The sequence below is a fragment of the Acipenser ruthenus genome, chromosome 8 (genome assembly GCF_902713425.1).
Source record: "Acipenser ruthenus chromosome 8, fAciRut3.2 maternal haplotype, whole genome shotgun sequence".
NCBI lineage: Eukaryota > Metazoa > Chordata > Actinopteri > Acipenseriformes > Acipenseridae > Acipenser > Acipenser ruthenus.
In genome coordinates, this window is record NC_081196.1 from 63,481,761 (window position 1) to 63,501,469 (window position 19,709).

General features: G+C 44.0%; 1 protein-coding gene across 5 annotated transcripts in view; it reads left to right on the plus strand.

Annotated features, from left to right (window-relative positions):
- The window catches only part of LOC117405886 (E3 ubiquitin-protein ligase HERC2), a 71,407-nt gene extending 52,527 nt beyond the window's left edge, over positions 1-18,880 (plus strand). For 4 of the 5 annotated variants that reach the window (XM_059029469.1, XM_059029471.1, XM_059029472.1 and 1 more), the window contains exons 69-93: positions 3,049-3,240; positions 3,379-3,532; positions 3,820-3,927; positions 4,235-4,366; positions 4,775-4,933; positions 5,178-5,296; positions 5,799-5,924; positions 6,684-6,839; positions 7,332-7,447; positions 7,658-7,856; positions 7,990-8,204; positions 8,509-8,686; positions 8,929-9,090; positions 9,511-9,602; positions 10,345-10,484; positions 11,202-11,389; positions 11,569-11,766; positions 12,223-12,306; positions 13,152-13,293; positions 13,965-14,159; positions 14,421-14,533; positions 16,082-16,272; positions 16,853-16,958; positions 17,245-17,457; positions 17,826-18,880. In XM_059029469.1, the coding sequence (XP_058885452.1) occupies positions 3,049-3,240; positions 3,379-3,532; positions 3,820-3,927; positions 4,235-4,366; positions 4,775-4,933; positions 5,178-5,296; positions 5,799-5,924; positions 6,684-6,839; positions 7,332-7,447; positions 7,658-7,856; positions 7,990-8,204; positions 8,509-8,686; positions 8,929-9,090; positions 9,511-9,602; positions 10,345-10,484; positions 11,202-11,389; positions 11,569-11,766; positions 12,223-12,306; positions 13,152-13,293; positions 13,965-14,159; positions 14,421-14,533; positions 16,082-16,272; positions 16,853-16,958; positions 17,245-17,457; positions 17,826-18,098 (3,951 nt within the window). In that variant the 3' untranslated portion in view covers positions 18,099-18,880. Of the gene's footprint in view, positions 1-3,048; positions 3,241-3,378; positions 3,533-3,819; positions 3,928-4,234; positions 4,367-4,774; positions 4,934-5,177; positions 5,297-5,798; positions 5,925-6,683; positions 6,840-7,331; positions 7,448-7,657; positions 7,857-7,989; positions 8,205-8,508; positions 8,687-8,928; positions 9,091-9,510; positions 9,603-10,344; positions 10,485-11,201; positions 11,390-11,568; positions 11,767-12,222; positions 12,307-13,151; positions 13,294-13,964; positions 14,160-14,420; positions 14,534-16,081; positions 16,350-16,852; positions 16,959-17,244; positions 17,458-17,825 lie in introns of those variants that run through there. The other variant, XR_009329431.1, reaches the window with a different exon arrangement.
- Positions 18,881-19,709: the final 829 nt, after the last annotated feature.

Below are 19,709 nucleotides of genomic sequence, written 5' to 3' on the forward strand. Positions count from 1 at the left end.
GGATATGATTAAGTACAAAATACTACAGATTAAACACTTGGGAGATTACAATATTCTGAGGTACAGGATTAAATGCAGTAAAATAGGGGGCAGATAAGAGCAAAATAAAGCATATTTAAATGAAGGGTGATAGTGTCCCAGGATACAACAGAGGAGTTCTACAGGTGCTGTTTGAAGAGGTGAGTCTTAAGGAGGCGCCGGAATGTGGTCAGGGACTGGGCAGTCCTGACATCTGTAGGAAGGTCGTTCCACCACTGCGGAGCAAGGGTGGAGAAGGAGCGGGCTCGGGAGGTAGGGGAGCGTAGCGGAGGTAGAGCCAGTCTTCTAGTGCAGGCGGAGCGGAGAGGTCGAGTGGGGGTGTAGGGAGAGATGAGGGTCTGGAGGTAGCTGGGTGCAGTCTGATCAAGGCATCTGTAGGCTAGTACAAGAGTCTTGAACTGGATGCGAGCGGTGATCGGGAGCCAGTGGAGCGAGCGGAGTAGTGGAGTAGCGTGGGCGAAGCGAGGTAGAGAGAACACCAGGCGAGCAGCAGAGTTCTGGATGAGCTGGAGCGGACGGGTGGCGGACGCAGGGAGGCCAGCCAGGAGGGAGTTGCAGTAGTCTAGGCGGGAGAGTACCAGGGCCTGGACCAGGAGCTGGGTAGCATAGTTGGTGAGGAAGGGTCGGATTCTTCGGATGTTGCTCAGGAAGAATCTGCAAGTGCGTGCCAGAGTGGAGATGTGCTGGGAATAAGAGAGGCAGGGGTCCAGGGTGACTCCAAGGTTTTTAGCTGAGGAAGAGGGAGAGAGTGTGGTAGATTCCAGAGGAACAGAGATAGAGAGATCAGAGGAGGGGGAGGAGGAGGGAAAGAAAAGGAGGTCAGATTTAGAGAGGTTGAGTTTGAGGTGATGCGAGTGCATCCAGGAGGAAATAGCAGACAGACAGGTAGAGATACGGGAGGAGATGGTGGAGTCAGAGGTGGGGAAGGAGAGGAAAATCTGAGCATCATCAGCATAGAAATGGTATGAGAAACCATAGGATGCGATGAGGGGGCCCAGGGAGCGGGTGTAGAGAGAGAACAGGAGAGGACCCAAGACTGACCCTTGGGGGACTCCAGTCAAGAGAGGGTGAGGTGTGGAGGTTGCTCCACGCCAGGTTACCTGGTAAGTGCGGTTGGAGAGGTAGGAGGAGAACCAGGCCAGAGCAGTGCCAGAGATCCCCAGGTCAGCAAGAGATGATAGTAGAATAGAGTGATCAACAGTGTCAAAGGCAGCAGAGAGGTCGAGGAGAATTAGGACAGAGGAGAGAGAGGCAGCTCGGGCACACTTAAGTGAGTTGGTGACAGAGAGAAGGGCGGTTTCAGTGGAGTGAGCAGAGCGGAAGCCAGATTGGAGAGGGTCAAGCAGAGAGTGGTTGGACAGGAAAGCAGAGAGCTGGCGGTGTACAGTCCGCTCGAGGGTTTTGGAGAGGAAGGGTAGGAGGGAGACAGGACGGTAGCTCTGGAGGGAGGTGGGGTCGAGGGTAGGTTTTTTGAGGAGGGGAGTGATAGAGGCTTTTTTGAAGGCAGAGGGGAAGATGCCAGAAAGTAGAGAGGTGTTGAGGAGGGAGGAGATGAAGGGGAGTAGAGCAGGAGCAGCAGCTTGAAAGAGGTGAGTGGGGAGGGGGTCCAAGGCACACGTGGTGGGTTTGTGACCCTGGAGCAGGGAGGAGAGGTCAGAGTCTGAGAGGGGCAAGAAGGTGGAGAGGGAGGGCGAGTTAGTAGGGGATGTAGTGGGTGTAGGGGTTGGAGCAGGAGGGGGTGCGGGGGAGGGAGAGGTGTTAAAGAGTTTGCGGATATCTGAGATTTTAGAAGAGAAGAAGGAGGCAAAGTCGTCAGGGGAGATAGAGGAGGGAGGAGGAGGGGGGGGAGGGTTTAGGAGGGAGCCTTCAGAGTACACAAGCACTGTGATAATATGCACTAGATCATAGCTGAGACCATGACAAAAACCAAAGAGGTGAGTGTGTGCAGCCTTCAGAGTACACAAGCACTGTGATAATATGCACTAGATCATAGCTGAGACCATGACAAAAACCAAAGAGGTGAGTGAGTGTGTGCAGCCTTCAGAGTACACAAGCACTGTGATAATATGCACTAGATCATAGCTGAGACCATGACAAAAAACCAAAGAGGTGAGTGAGAGTGTGCAGCCTTCAGAGTACACAAGCACTGTGATAATATGCACTAGATCATAGCTGAGACCATGACAAAAACCAAAGAGGTGAGTGAGAGTGTGCAGCCTTCAGAGTACACAAGCACTGTGATAATATGCACTAGATCATAGCTGAGACCATGACAAAAACCAAAGAGGTGAGTGAGAGTGTGCAGCCTTCAGAGTACACAAGCACTGTGATAATATGCACTAGATCATAGCTGAGACTATGACAAAAACCAAAGAGGTGAGTGAGCGTGTGCAGCCTTCAACAGAGTACACAAGCACTGTGATAATATGCACTAGATCATAGCTGAGACTATGACAAAACCCAAAGAGGTGAGCATGTCCAGGCTTTAACAGAATACACAAGCACTGTGATAATATGGCCAAAAGGTTAGCATCAACTACAATTTTAGGATTGAGACCTTTTATTTAACATCATGTAATCAAAGAAACGACAACATGATATTACAAAAGCCTACCAGAAGCCATAATAATAGTGCAGTGTTTCATGTTGGATTTAGAAATTTAATTCAATATGGTATGGTAACATTATTCAGCAGGTTTCATTCGACTTTGTATTAATTCTATAGGGTTTCTCTTGTATGCACTGGATACTTTTTTAAAGCATTCTTAAATTACCTTTTTGTTTATTGTATTTATTTATCAGGGACTCATGCGATTATAATATAAGTATCACTTACATGACACAAGATGCATTGCATTTTCAATTGAGCCAGTAGGCTAATTTCCATTGACAGTTTTAATATTTTAAAGTATTCTTTCAGTTTTTGTTGCGTTTTTTTTTAATTTATTTTTTTATACTTTTCATCTTCCTCATATTGCAATGCGAGCTATGAACCTTTTCTCTCAACAGGATTCTGAAAGCCACAGTAAAACGGCTGGCCCAGAGCCCCAGTACCTGGATGAATTCACAAGCCTGCTGGTCCCTGATGACACGCGGGTCCTGGTGGACCTGTTAAAGCTAGCTGTGTCCACACGCTCCGGGGAGAAAGGGAAGCAGGTGCTGTCTGCCGTGCTGTCCGGAATGGGCACTGCCTATCCACAGGTTGGTAAACACGAACAGCTTGTCGTGTCTGTCTCGGCTGGCTGGGAGTGTGGGTTCTCCTTGTGTTTTCAGCGGCTGCTTGTGTTGCTTGTGTTGCTTGTATTCTGCTGCTCTTTCTAACTGGCTGCCTCTTGGCAGGTGGCTGACATGCTGCTGGAGCTGTGTGTCACAGAGCTGGAAGATGTGGCTTCAGACTCGCAGAGTGGGCGTCTGTCTGCACAGCCAGTGGTGGTGGAGAGCAGCCACCCCTACACTGATGACACCTCCACCAGTGGCACTGTTAAAATACCAGGTACAAACTAGGCTAGACTCACAGTTTATTAGTCATATATCTCTACATCTTCTATGGAGCCCGAATAACACTAACTACCAGTTGAGAGAAGGGTACTTGTTTCTTATTGTTTTTCTTTGGCTGTTCACAGTTCTGCACTGAAACGGTTTCATTTGTAATTCGAATTGTCTGTCTCTCATTCTGTCTGTGTCGTTTCTGTCTTTCCTCCCTAGTTAAATTACATTTTCATTGCTTGTTGAAATGCTCATTTCCTCTGCCCTGACTTTTTCTTGTGGTGGTTGTGTTAGGTGCTGAAGGCCTCAGAGTGGAGTTTGACCGTCAGTGCTCTACAGAGAGGCGCCATGATCCACTCACTGTAATGGACGGTGCCAACCGGATCGTGTCTGTCCGATCAGGTGACACTCAAACCGCTTTTCTGTCTGTCCCGTTTCCTTGAAGGTTATAAAGTGAATGAACCAATTGAACCGTGCCTTGTATCCATGATGTTCACTACATGCAATTTTGGAGCTTACGAATTTCAGTCCAAGGCATATTATTACTAGCAGGCACCTGACTGCTCTTCTGAACCATTCAGCTCGAGATCCTCAAGGTCTTGCATTCAGATTTGAGTGAACCCATCAGAATGGTGGAGTCCAGACCTCTGTTTGAATGGAGTCGGGTTTGTTGTAAATGCTGCTGTCTGATTGTATTGTGTATTGGCAGGTCGAGAGTGGTCTGACTGGTCCAGTGAACTCCGTATTCCTGGTGATGAACTGAAGTGGAAGTTTACCAGTGATGGTTCTGTGAATGGCTGGGGTTGGCGCTTCACAGTTTACCCGATCATGCCTGCAGCAGGTGCGTCTTGCACTGCATATTGAGACCCTTTCGATTTATTTATATTTCATAAGAATGTATTTAAGCTACGGCGTAAGGGGAGCTTGTATGTTTTTGCAAAATTCGCCAGCGCTATTTCAACGTCGTCTATCTGATCAACCGTTTCAGATGCCGACTTGAATTTCAAAGTATCTCTTTCAGTTCCATAGCCAGTGCTGTCCGTTAAAAATGAACAGTTTCTCTGCCACGTTTTAAAAAATGATACATCAATGATACAGACCACAGTCTTAGAGTGTCTTCACAGTCTGTGCACTTCTGCCTTCTTGACAGTCTATGGTTCTTCGTTTTGCATGGTGTATGAAAATATGTGAACCTTAAGGTTAGCATTATGTAGTAAAGAAAATATTTATTTATTTATTTTTAATACAGGCCCAAAGGATCTCCTGTCTGACCGCTACATCCTGTCCTGCCCCTCAATGGACTTGGTAACCTGTCTCTTAGATTTCCGTTTGAACTTTGCCTCAAACAGGGGTATAGTTCCTCGCCTGGCAGCCTCACTGGCAGCTTGTGCACAGCTAAGTGCCCTCGGTAAGTTTGTATTTCTGCTGTACTACATGTTGCTGTATTCAGAAAAAGTAAGGGTGACTAAACAATTATACATAAAAAAATAAAACATTAACAGCAGTGAGACAGTTGTTTCTAAGCTAATCTTCAATGCTGGTCAGTACATGCATGTTACCTGCAGTTTCGTATTCCTTAATGAGCAGACCTTTCTGCCTGTCCCTTTTTTATTTTCCCTTTTTAATGGTTTTATTTGTGATGTCATTTGTAGCGGCCAGCCTCAGGATGTGGGCCCTGCAAAGACTGCGCAAGCTGCTGACCACAGAGTTCGGACAGTCCATCAACATCAACAGGATCCTGGGAGATGGGGACGGGGAGCCTCGCTCTGTGGTACACAGCACAGGAAACTGGAGCTCTGCAACTGCAGGGATGGAAATAACACTCCTACTGCATAGCAGTTTACATAGCCAGGGGTTTAATACGAGCTTGATTAGGCACAGTGTTTATGTAACAAGCTCAGGTGTGTCTTATTAAACTCATAGTAAAATCAGGAATGGATCAAACTGCTATGCAATGGGAGTCTTATTTCCATCCCTGAATTGGGTGAAGTGTTGGCAACCAGTGCTTTGTAGTCTCATACACTGGGTAGGGGGGACTGGACAGCTCCAAGTATAGCAGCAGCATTGTCCTGTGTGTATCCCTAGAGAGGCACCCATACTGTTTGCACAAATATATGATTTTAGTTGAGTATTTATTTTGAGATCCTATTGAAGGTTTTGTGCATGCAGCTCATGGAAACCTCCTTTTCCCTGATACTGGCCCCTGTAGTGTTGCATATCGTTGGCTGCATGGTGCTTTGCGTGGCTCCATCTCTTTTGATTTTGTTTTGTAGAGTTTCACCGGAAGTGCTTTAGCCGCTCTGGTGAAAGGACTTCCTGAAGCGCTGCAGCGGCAGCATGAATATGAAGATTCCATCGTGCGAGGTGGCAAGCAGCTGCTTCACAGCCCCTTCTTTAAGGTAAGCATTGCAGTCCATGCCTACGTATACAGAGGAAACACCAGGGAGCTGTACTAAGAACAAAGGACTGGCCATTAGTCTGGCTGTTTCTGTAGAATCTTATTCCATAACAGTCACAGCAGTCCATTCACATTTTATAAAACCGATCAAGTCGTTTTCTTTCTTTCAACAATGTTTAATGAATTACATGAGGGCAGTCTTTCTAAAAAGTTACTTAGTATTAACTCTTTCAGCACTGCAAAGCTGTGAAGAGGTCTAGGAACTGTAACTCCACTAAACACAGCAGGCCAGATAAGCAGCCCTATGTCATGTTTGTATTTCTAGATGAGACTGTGAAACTTTTCAATTAGCTGTACTGTTTAACAGATGTGGGGTTGTCTCTTTTTCTTTAATTTAAACACTACAGTAAATGCTTTGAAAGTATGTCTTAATATGCACCTTACCCTTCAAGTAGTGCACTATTCTGACCATCTGTGTGTTACTGAGAATCGGGAGCACATTGCAGCTGCTATGCACGCCTTTTCATTATCAGTGTAAAAAAAGGATTTGGACTAAGTTTGTCTAATGCATCTCTATGGGGACAGTATTCAACACATTATCAATCTTTCTGGCTTAAGAGAGACCAGTCTGTGGCTCCCATAGCATGGCTGTGGGAGCCGTTCCGACCATGTTACTGTGAGCTTGAAGACCAGGGAGCCCAGCGTGGTATCAAGCTGGAGGAGGTGGGGTGTTTGAATGGGTTCCTCTGTGTTTGTGCAGGTGCTGGTAGCTCTTGCATGTGACTTGGAGCTGGACACTCTCCCTTGCTGTGCAGAAACCCACAAGTGGGCCTGGTTCAGAAGATACTGTATGGCATCGAGGGTGGCTGTCTCACTCGATAAGAGAACTCCTCTTCCACGGCAGTTCCTCGATGAGGTAATTTACATTTATTTATTTATTTATTTATTTGGATTGTGTGTGCGTCCAGTACCTGTAGTCCTGCTGGTTCTCTGTTTGTATCCCTTGACATTATAATGATTCATCTCGCCACCTTGAGCCTTTTGCACAGTGTGGGGAAATCACCCTGGATAAGAGAATGAATCACTTAAGGTGGTAAAGCAGCTTAATTGTAGTAGAGCAGAACCAAAGAGATTCAAACATTAGTTTACAGTACCGCCTTAAATCACCATTGTTATTTAAAGGAAAGTGGGTAAAAAAAAAAAATAAAAAAAAATACAAAGAACAAAAAGCATGATCCTCACCCCCACCGGTTGTTATTCAATGTGTATACATCTTAATGTAAAGACACCATTGTTAGTTCTGAATGTGTTGGTTAATACACTACGCAGAATACAAGAAGAATGAAACGACTGTGTGTTTGGGTTAATTTTGCTTTCTTTCATGGTCTGTTGATTTGTTTGTTTTCAGGTGGCCAAGAAAATCCGAGAGCTAATGGCAGACAATGAAAACATGAATGTGCTCCATGAAAACCACGACGCGTACAAGAGAGAGCAAGACGAGCAGCTTGTGCAGTGGATGAACAGGTGAGGCGGGGTCTGCTGGGGGAATGAACGCAGTGCTGCTTATCGGCTCCAATCAGGGATGCCTTCACTACATACCGACATGCAAATCCTCCTACTGTGCATGATTGTTGGCATCTTCAGGGGTTCTGGTAATGAAGGAACTCAATGAACTCAAAATGAAGGTTGTCTGTTGTAGCTAGTCTGTGACATACCTTTTGTACTAAAATGCAGGAGGCCTGATGACTGGACTCTATCAGCTGGAGGAAGTGGCACTATCTACGGGTGGGGTCACAACCATCGAGGTCAGCTAGGGGGCATTGAAGGGGCAAAGATCAAAGTGCCGACTCCGTGCGAGGCTCTAGCCACTCTGAGGCCAGTGCAGCTCATTGGTGGGGAGCAGACTCTGTTTGCAGTCACTGCCGATGGAAAGGTGAGCCAGAAACTCATTTGAATATTCATTCATTCATTCATTCATTCATTCATTCATTCATTTATTTATTTATTTATTCCCCGGCCTTTGTTTTCTTGTAACCTTGCTCACTTGTGTTTTTGATGCTGTCCAGCTCTATGCAACAGGCTATGGGGCCGGTGGGAGGCTGGGGATTGGAGGCACAGAGTCGGTGTCCACACCCACCCTGCTCGAGTCCATCCAGCACGTCTTCATAAAGAAGGTGGCGGTGAACTCCGGCGGCAAGCATTGCCTGGCATTGTCATCCGAAGGAGAGGTGTATTCCTGGGGGGAAGCCGAGGACGGCAAACTTGGCCATGGGAACAGGAGGTAAGAACAGGAAGATCAGGTACAAAAAGCACCTGCCACTTTGTCACACAGATCATATGTAATAAAGCAGGATTATGCTTATTCGTATTCTCATTTAGTGCCATTATTTTCTGTGAAGGGGGGTGGACATTTTATAATAGCCAGTGCAACAATTCTCATTTCTTTAAGCCTGTCGCATACAGAAATAAAGAGGGTATCAACTCCTAATTCTCACAGGTGTTGACAAGGAACAAAGACTACTGACGAAATAATAAATGAAATGAATGTGTTTCAGTACAGTGAGTCTGCTCTGCTTCCCCCTCAGCCCCTGTGACCGGCCTCGCGTGATCGAGTCCATGCGTGGTATTGAGGTGATTGATGTTGCTGCGGGAGGAGCACACAGTGCCTGCATCACAGCCACTGGGGAGCTGTATACCTGGGGAAAGGGACGCTACGGGCGCCTGGGCCACGGGGACAGTGAGGACCAGCTCAAACCCAAACCGGTATGTTTCACAGAGGAGCCCAGGGCCTCTGCTGTGTGCTTGGATGTTAGCTCTGCTGCATACAGGCTGTAGGAATCCGAACATGCTGATTCTGAAGAACACACAATCGGCAGACTCTGAGCAGCTATGAGAATGTATTGGTTTATATTTTAAAAATGCTGTTCAAGTTACTGCTAGATGGTGATGAATGGTATTGTGGGCGTTGCTGACATGGACACAGTGACAGTCCCGTGTTTCTGCAGGTGGAGGCTCTGCAGGGCCACCGTGTGGTCCATGTGGCCTGTGGCAGTGGAGATGCACAGACCCTCTGTCTGACGGACGATGACACTGTCTGGTCTTGGGGAGATGGAGACTACGGCAAGCTGGGGCGGGGAGGCAGCGACGGCTGCAAGGTCCCGATGAAGGTATGAGGGATCATTCTAATCTCACCAGTGGAAGCAACTAGAATCATTTTACTATGTATCTTAATCCATGTTATTAATGATACTGGACAACACTGAGTCAATTCAGTCAATCACAACTGTCTAATCGTGTCCTTTATGAAAAGTGCGACAGCCTTTCCTAATCAGAAAGGCAGGTTTAATTAGTTTGGCTGAAGCAAAAAGAGCTTTAATCCGTGCCTCTCTTGGATGTGGCTGTAAACGTCTGATCGTTTTCTCTAGGCCAGTGTGATGGCTCTTGCAGAGTAAAGTCAATTCTGAATGGAGACGTGGCTGCATGAAGCAGTAAAGATGAATTGCATTGATTAAGTGATGGAGTCCTCCTGAGGGGGCTTTGTGCTTTCAGATCACAAGACTTCTTAACCCTCTCCTTGTTTTGTGCAGATCGACTCTCTCACTGGCGTTGGAGTTGTAAAGGTGGAATGTGGGTCTCAGTTTTCTGTAGCTCTTGCCAATTCTGGAGCTGTGTATACATGGTATGTGGAATCCGAATGAGCAGCTAGAATCTTTCATTCAGTACTCTAGTGCAGGGGTTCCCAAACTGTGCGACTCGACGCAGACCCACGTGGGCCGCGAGCAGCCACGTTCTTTTTTGAATATATAACAAAGAAGCTACAATTAAAATACTAATGAAAAAAAAAACAAAAAAACAAAACAAAACTTATTTTTTCAAGTGCTAATAGTGGGGCTCAAAGCCTAATGCAGCTGAACAGGTGGGCCTCAAGTTTGGGATCTGCTCTAGTACACTGTGCTAATGTAGTGAGTCCTTGAGGGCTTATGATGTGTAAGGGATTCAGTACATGCTGTAGGTTGGTCCATTGAGAAGTAAGCATGTCCTTCAAAGGAGAGTGCATTTGACACACACGTGTGAAATAGGTCAGTATGTGCTTTTAAACTTCCTTAGGGCAGTGGTGTTCAGCTGTTGTAAAGGGTCATATTGTAATTCCAGATTGTATTTGTTACTGTTGTTTTTACTACTATTTGGGAGGGTTGGATCCACTTCAGTGGAAGGCAATCTAGTTAACATGCATTAAATTAAACTGCCTCTCATCTGCCCTGATGGCATACCTCTCCAAATCCCAGCAACCCATTCAGGAAGCAATGGTGTCTGTGCAATAGCTTCAGCCTGAAAGGCCAGATAAGACTGCGATAGGGGCCTGACAGCAGTTTCCATTCTGCTGCATTCTTCCACAGTCTTGCATTTTTAATCTCGCGCAGGGGCAAAGGAGACTACCACAGGCTGGGCCATGGCTCTGATGACCATGTGAGGAGACCGCGACAGGTCCAAGGACTGCAAGGGAAGAAAGTCATTGCTATCGCCACAGGGTCTCTTCACTGTGTATGCTGCACGGAGGATGGTAGGGCATGTGCACGCTACAATGCACAAGCACTGAGCATTATCATGTGTTCCCTCTGGGTTATAGTATGTGTAATGGAATGCTGTGGGATCTGGGGTAATTAATCCACAGTGTGTGACTGAATCGCATGCGTCAGTCCTTTTCAGTCTCTTTGATCAGTCAGACCTATCCTGAATAAGACTAGATGTGTGTTTCCTGTCTTTGTATTTTAACCCCCAGACTATTTTACAATTGACTTCAATACTAACAAAATAACAAGAGCATGCTTCTATTTTAATATGGGTGTGTTGTGAAGATTGTTTTCAGGTTACTTTAGCACTCAAGTCAGTCAGTTAAATGTCCCGAATCCTCTTTCAGGAGGTTTAATCTGCGTGGCGTCCTTCTCATTATCCCTGCAGAATGTATTCTTTCCTGTTCGAAAGCCTGAACGTATTCAATGTACAAAGTACAGTACCCAATATGATAGGATGTTCTGTTTAGGGTTACGTACTACAGTTTAAATGATAGTTTGGATTCAGGTGAAACACAGGATTTATGATCTATTTCTGTATGTTAATGCTCCTGTGTGAAACAATGAACATGTTATTTGGCATAATACTTTTTTATATTAGTTTATTTATTTTTTTTAACAGAATTTCGATGTCCTTGCTAGTTTAATTTTCAATAAAAATGCATTGTTCTTTAAGAGAAGCCTCTGCATTGTCTTATTTATATCAGGAGAAGTTTACACTTGGGGGGACAATGATGAGGGACAGCTTGGAGATGGAACCACCAACGCTATCCAGCGCCCCCGCCTCGTGGCAGCCCTGCAGGGGAAGATGATTAACCGTGTGGCCTGTGGCTCGGCCCACACTCTAGCCTGGTCCACCAGCAAACCTGCCAACGCTGGGAAGCTCCCTGCTCAGGTACTCCGCACTGCTCAGGCGCTCCGCACTGCTCAGCTACAGTATGTTAATATGCACCTACAGGTGTAAAAGTGAGCTACACAGCCAAAAGGCACGTCTTACCTAATATTTTTTTGTCAAATGAAAAGCAATTCTAGAGCAATGTATAACCTAAAAAAAAAATAAAAACACACTTCCAGGTTCCCATGGAGTACAACCATCTCCAGGAGATCCCAATCCTTGCACTGAGGAACAGGCTGCTGCTGCTGCACCACATCTCGGAGCTCTTCTGCCCGTGCATCCCCATGTTCCACCTGGAGGGACGGCTGGACGAGGCTGGCCAAGGGCCTTCCGTCGGCTTTCATACACTACGTGGGATACTGATCTCACAGGGCAAGGTGCGCGGACCGATCGCTTGTGAACTGCTTTACTTGTGTGTCTTCAGAAAGTTTTATCAAGTGGAAATCATCTAGTTTTGAATTCTTTTTTTAAATTAACTGTTGAAAACAAACTCTCTTCTTCCGTGTAGTGCCTAATTTTATTGTTAAAAACAAACTTTAAAAGAACAAACAAAACAATGAGGCTGCCAACTGGAATATATATTTTCTTTCGCTTTTTTTTCAGAATTTCAAAATGAACGTTTTATTGACACTTGTTAGTGTAATTGAAATATACAGATGTTGAGGAGAATTGTCATATATAGTACATAAGTATCCACATTCTCTGTGGGAATATTGGGGTTAGTTTTGGGCATCATTATATATATATATATATATATATATATATATATATATATATATATATATAAAGATGTTGGAATACTGATTCCGTGACCCCTGGTCTCTATCATATAGGAAGCTGCATTCCGTAAGGTCGTCCAGGCAACCATGGTGAGAGATCGGCAGCATGGACCAGTTGTTGAGCTGAACAGAATACAGGTACTGTTGGAAGCCATGGGCTGTATTTGCAGAGTGTTTCTGCAATCTTTAATGAACTATTTCTGGAAAGCAGAACAAATCACGTTCATGTTAGCCAAAGAAAAACAAAACCCCTTGAGTGCTTTAAACAGCTTGCAATAAATATATTGTGCTGTAAAATTAACAGGCTTTTTACACCTTTCGAAGAAATAGGACTTAATTAAAACTGGTGTAAAAGCTTTGAAAATATGGCCCAAGGAGTTTAATTCATAAACTGTTTCGGTTTCTTCTAAAGTTTATACTGTGTACCGCCAGCTTACTATATGACAGGTGATTATTTCCAATATATGATGAATCTGTGTTGAATGGTGTTGTCCTGTCCTGACTGGCCTGGTCAGTGAAGCACACAGGGGTTTTGGAATGGTTCCTGAAATTCTTTAACGACAGTATATTTAAGACACAGTTGTCTGTGAATGTGGGCACTTGCCTGGGAGCGCTGGCACGTCTTATCTCCGTGATTTCTGATGTTCTCTCTCTCTCTGCTGATGCAGCTTTCACTGGGTTTTTAGCTGTAGGTTCTGGTTGTGCTGTACATGTGATTTCTTTGACAATGCTGAAGGGGCTTATCCTTGTGTGGAAGCTTTGTATCCTTGTCCTCCCAGGACTGCAATTCATTTGCTAGTTGATGTTATCATTTTAAGCTGTGCCAGAAGTTCCTGAACTATAGGTACTTTTTTTTATTAAAGACCACTGCACCATGCCCCAGAGCTATACAAATAATCTAGGTCTTTGTTTACAAACATGCAAAGTGCTTGACCGTGCCTGCATGCCCTCACAACTCGTGTGCCTGCATGCATGTTCCCCAGGTGAAGCGCTCCAGAAGTAAAGGGGGCTTAGCTGGTCCCGATGGCACAAAGTCCGTCTTCGGACAAATGTGTGCCAAGATGGGCTCCTTCAGTCCGGACAGCCTCCTCCTTCCTCACCGCGTCTGGAAAGTCAAGTTTGTGGGTATGTTGAGCCGCTCCGCTGGATTATTTATTCCATATTTAATGACTTAAGTTCCCAATGCTCTCCAGAGCACAATACAGCTGTTGAAGTTACATGCGTATTTTTATTGGGTGAAAATCATTTTTAATTAATGTTATAAAACTGTTACCTGAACAAACATTTATCTAAGTTTCTTGTTGCTAGTTTTTTGTAACTGTATCCAGTAATTATCTTGCTAAATCTTAGCCAGTATACAGCTATGGCCAAACGTTTTGCATTACCCTATAGAATTAACTCATTTTGCTTCATAAAGTTGAATGAAACCTGCTGAATAATGTTATGTTCACATATTGAATTACATACTGCTTTGTAGTTTTCCATATACTTGGTTTGCATCAGTCACCTCTCCGTGGTTATCCAGGGATCAGCCTTTACAATAAGGGCTTGATACTATCCACGCTGATTCCCTGCTACAGTCTAGTGCTCTGAAACACTCCTCACAGGGTTGTAGGCTGATCAAATCAGCCACTTTGTCACTCCGATGTGGCATACAAAAAACACAGCATTTCAATATGCACATTAGCTAAGAAGTAAAACACCAAAAAAGTGTGGAAGGCAATCCTGCACCTGTTTGTTTATAATTATATAAACCATTAGATGGACTGTCAATGAGATGGTTGGTGCTTCCCTAGGGGAGTCTGTGGATGACTGCGGAGGAGGCTACAGTGAGTCCATTGCAGAGATGTGCGAGGAGCTGCAGAATGGCCTGACTCCTCTGCTGATCGTCACTCCCAACGGCAGGGATGAGTCTGGAGCCAACCGGGACTGCTTCCTGCTGAACCCCACAGCCAAGTCTCCTCTTCACATGAACATGTTCCGCTTTCTGGGTAAGTCACAACAGCACTGCTGAGCGCTGCGTACATTTAATACAAATTAAGAAAAGTAGAAAAATGCCAAGCCAGAGCTGAATACAATTTTTTAAAAAGGAGACAGTTTCAGGTCAAACCAAACGCATTGCAGCTACAGGTCTTCGACAGTGCGTTATGGACCAGTTCTTGCACAAGGCATTCTTACACACGTACATACATTTAATGACACTGGTGCGGCATACCTAATATTTCTAATGGATTTCTTTCTTGTTTTGCTAGGTGTTCTGCTCGGCATTGCCATCCGCACAGGCAGTCCTTTGAGTCTCAGCCTGGCTGAACCTGTCTGGAAGCAGCTGGCAGGGATGAGCCTCACTATTGCTGACCTCAGTGAGGCGAGTACTAAACACTCTTTTAAACTCCTCTTCTAAGCTCCACTCCAACAAACACTGGCTTGCACCATTCTGGACCATACTGGTCGGAATCACAAAGGCATATTCATACAGTGTTTCCAGTGTTTACTTCCTTGTGTTTACCATGACACAGTGGCTGCAGCTTTTCATAATTTAATCTGATTGCTATTCAGAAATGTGAAAGAGCTTTAGTCAGATGCAAATAGAGAGGGATTGCAGTTGCAGACTTCTAGTGGGAAACCGCTTCACCTTGGACTCGTTTAGAAGCTGCCGTACACACTTCTGCCAGTTAGACAGCAACAGCAGAAACCAGGAAACACTGCAGCAGATTCACTGTATTCCCAATCAGGTCTAGTGTGCACATAGTAGTGTGGAAGACTTGTTATTTGACTGTACACTTAGTCATGGCTGTTTGCAAACTTTAATTTGTATCATAGGTCTCTGCTGATTTCACTTCAGTTTCAGATGGCAGGTTGTTAAATCTGGAAAAATGTTAATCACTGTTTTATATATAATTAAAAAAAATAAAGTGTTCAAACCCATGCTTTTTATGAACATGACACTGATGTGCAATACATTTTCATTTCCAGCAATAAATGGGTAGTTGTAATTGTTTTTTTTTAATAAAACGATTCATCTGTAATTTAAAAATAATCCATGTCTATTTCAGAGTGATCTACGTTTCATTTGTGTGTCAGTTTGATTTATTTATTTATTTTTTTTCGGCTCACATTTTAATCATGAGCTTGATAATGTCAGGAGATGTTTGATTAATTACCAGGGCCAGCTAAGGACTTCATTCACTACAGAGACTGCATTGTTGAACATTGTTGCCCAGAGATATCTGAAAGGTTAACTGGTGAAGTTATTCCTACATGTGGCTTGGAAAATGGAAACTATGTTCAGTTTCTTAGCAGCTTCCTTACAGCTTCTCAACAGTTTCAACCACAGATCAGACTTCGAAAATAGCTGCGACTTTTTAAAAGTTCAGTTTTATTATCCCCCCCTGCATCCGAATGTTAAAACTGATTTCCTCAGCCCGGTTCAGTGTGGATAACCATTTTAGAATAGGTTAGAAACACTATACAATTCATCAGTCAGCCTCCTGTAACAAAGCAGATCAGCAGGTAAAGATAAAAAGGCTTCTCATTATCCCTGCTGGGAGTGTACAGAGGTGGCCGTACATGTGCAGATCACACTTATAGAGTTCTAGTTACATCTAGAGAACCGCTAATCCAAATGTGTCAGCGATTGATGCTATCAGAATGTGGGGGTATAGCGGGGCTGGCTGCCTGTCTGTCGCACCTAAATGTTTACATCTCTGTAGAGGTGCTTATTCCATGGTAATGAAACCCATTCTCTGGGGTACATGGAGGTGTGTCTGTACATGTGCATGTGGTGGATGCTTGCCATAATCATGGACTTGCTAGATCTCATTTTGTGTTTCCAGCAGTGGTGGTGGGTGAATGGCATTGGTATTGTTTGTCATCGAGAATGATGCTTAACAGCACAACGTTTTGTCTGCTATAGGTTGATAAAGATTTTATTCCCGGGCTCATGTACATCCGAGACAACGAGGCGACTGCTGAAGAATTTGAAGCCATGACCCTTCCGTTCACTGTGCCAAACTCTAGTGGACAAGACGTTCAGCTGAGCTCCAAGCACTCGCACATTACACTGGGGAACCGTGGAGAGTATGTGAGATTAGCAGTGCATTACAGGTAAGTGGCCGTTGCATCCTTCAAACAGTAACACTGGGGAACCGTGGAGAGTATGTGAGATTAGCAGTGCATTACAGGTAAGTGGACGTTACATTCTTCCAAAAAAAAAAAAAAACGCTTGCATACAGTTTTTGGTTTTAATTTAGCGCTTTGAACCGCTGCATTCTTGCGAGGGAGGAAGGACAGACCAGTACACTGTCATCTTGTGTACTACTGTATGTTAGCAACCATAGAGGTTAAAGAAAATGAGCTCAAATTAACACTTAGAAAACAGGGTTAGCAGTGTTTTCTCCAAACTGTATTCAGATCTACCGAAATTCAGACTTTTTTTTTGTAATTTCTTCTTTTTATGGTCGCAGATGCATGTGACTTCAATGCAAGGTAACCCCTCAATAGATAAAATATTATTTGTGAATTCTTACTTAAGCTGGTGACTTACTTGAAAAATTGGCACAAAAGCAGACCGAATCCCAGTGTATCTTAATATGAATGCCAGCCATTCCATTTAAATTGCTCTGGATTCTCCTCCATTGGACTAATGTCTCAATGTACGCCAAGAGTCCGTGTGTATCTGTTGCAGGCTCCGGGAGTTTGATGAGCAGGTCTCTGCAGTCCGAGAGGGAATGGCCCGCGTTGTTCCTGTGCCTCTTCTTTCCCTCTTCACCGGATATGAGCTGGAAACAATGGTATGTCCAGTCCCCATGTCTCTCTTGTTTTAATTGTTTTCCTTTTTGGTTGCTTTGCTTCAGTATGTCCTGCTTGGTATTAAAGGGATGGAAATAAAAACTCCTATTGCATAGCAGTTTCACTCATTCCAGGTTTTAATACTTGATTAGCCACAGTGTATTGGTATCCAGCTCTGGTGTAGTAAAACCAGGAATGGATCAAAGCACTATGCAGTGGGAGTCTTATATATTACTGTCTCGCTGCTGAAAAGGATGCTTGATACTTTATGCTGTTCAATGATTTCAGGTGTGTGGCAGCCCGGACATCCCTCTACATCTCTTGAAGTCTGTTGCTACGTACAAGGGTGTTGAGCCCACTGCTCATTTGATCCAGTGGTTCTGGGAAGTGATGGAGTCTTTCTCCAACACTGAGAGGTCCCTGTTTCTGAGGTTCGTCTGGGGCAGGACCAGGCTGCCCAGGACAATCGCAGACTTCCGGGGGCGAGACTTTGTTGTTCAGGTTAGTCCTCTTTCCTCTGTGCTGCAGTCTGTCCAGAGGGGTTTCTAAAATGGCCAAGGTGTTGTCATGCCCTTGTGGTTTCATGTTTTAGATGCGCGCCTGGAAACCTTGTTTAAAATGGGGACAGGTTGGGTTTTATTGAGTTATAACAGGGTGTGATAGGGAGCTATTGCATTTACATCTGATTCATACTTGGTAAATGTAAAACAAAATATTTTGTTTTGAAATCACCAATTCACAGATTGCAGGATGTACCACTGTGTGTGATCAGAGTGTACGGTGTGATAAAAATATCTAAAGTAAAATCTAGAGAGAAAAAAATAAGCACCTGTAAAGAAAGCATGTAAACCTCCTGTCTCTCTTTCCAGGTGCTGGATAAATACAACCCTCCTGATCACTTCCTGCCAGAGTCCTACACGTGCTTCTTCCTGTTGAAGTTGCCCAGGTACTCCTGTAAGCAGGTGCTGGAGGAGAAGCTGAAGTACGCCATTCATTTCTGCAAGTCCATCGACACCGATGACTACGCACGCATCGCACTGAGCGGGGAGCCGGCTGCAGACGACAGTAGCGAGGACTCGGACAATGAGGACGCCGATTCCTTCGCTTCGGATTCCACACAGGACTACTTAACTGGGCACTGAGAGAGTATCTCCCAGTGGAAAAGGAACTCGCCGGACTACTTAACTGAGCACTGAGAGAGTATCTCCCAGTGGAAAAGGAACTCGCAGGACTACTTAACTGAGCACTGTGAGAGTATCTCCCAATGGAAAAGGAAATTAATCTGAGAAGCAAAAACCAGACAAGAACCATACGATCGACAACTTCTGTTTTAACCGCACTAAATATTATTTATTACTTTAAACATAGTTGGCTAATAATCCTGTAAGACACATGTGCAGTTGGCTAGAATAGCACTGTGTCTTGGAGAAAATAGGTTTTCTTTTAATTCGTTTAAAAAACCAACAAAAAAAAATATATATATATTTTTGTGTTTACTAACGTCATGTAAATGTTCCTATTGTAAGTAAGCAGTGCAACATGTAACACGTGGCATTTAGCCTGGCACTGTGGTAGACTCTAATAAACATGTGCTGTGCTCTTGATATTAGTTTGTTGTATAGTGGAGATAATGTGCAACACATGAGTTGTATTTTACATATTTCTTTGATGGTAATAGCAGTGTTTCTTTAGAACAACCTTTTTTGATTGACAGGATCAGTATTCCTTAAAATATTCTACTGTCCTAACACAGCCCGCTAATGTGTCATTTTAGTGTCTTCATTATGTGTCTTTTAATTACCTTCACAAATGTATGTGTGCACACTGTAGTCATTCGGAAATGTGTATATAATGATTGTGCCATGTATCCACCTCGAGCATCTCATTTACCTGTGAATAAACTTCAATTAAAAGCGTTCCTTCAGATTGCAGCCCATGGTGCATCCTGCTGAAACGTAGCCTGTCATTGGCTGGAGAGGTGACCAATGTCCTAATCCAATATCGAACAGGAAATAGACGGCAGTAACGGATGCAATAAATAAAAATAAGAATTTGTAGACTCTTCACGAAATACGACTGAAAACATGCAGGGCCTATTATACATGCAGTTTTCCGTTTTTGATTTCACTTTTAAAAGGTAGGTTTTTATAATACAGCAGTACTGTAGTACTGGCTAGAACATTCCTGAGGAATGTCAGTGCTAGGAATCGGCAGTCGTGTGCTGCAGTCGCTAGGCTTAGCGTATACAGTGAGGTGATTTACTGTATGGTACGCTTGTTTGATTTGTTTTTCATTAAAGGGTTTTCTAACACAAATGTTGGTGTAACCAGCCCCTATCATACCAGGTAAGTAGCAGCGAAGAGGACTTTTGTTAACCTTGCTGTGCTTTGAAATATAACTTTTTTATTTCCTAGTGAACTAGCCAATGAAAGCAAACATGCTTACTATCGTCTTTTTTTGTATGATTGTTAAATTTTTCTGCAGTCCCTTTTTTCTGCAGTAATTTCATCGTATAAAAACTATGAGCAGCCTTGTATAATGCGTGCAACTAGCATACTACCCTATCAAAAAATACCACAGTACATATTCTAGAAACTGTATGCGAAGCATTTTGTATATACCATGCAGCCCGTACACAGCACACTAATTCCCACAGCATTATATTCACATTTGTTTTCCTGATCATAAACATCTCTAAAACAAAGACGGGAATTCATTGAAAAAGCTACATTAAAAAGTACAAACATTTATCC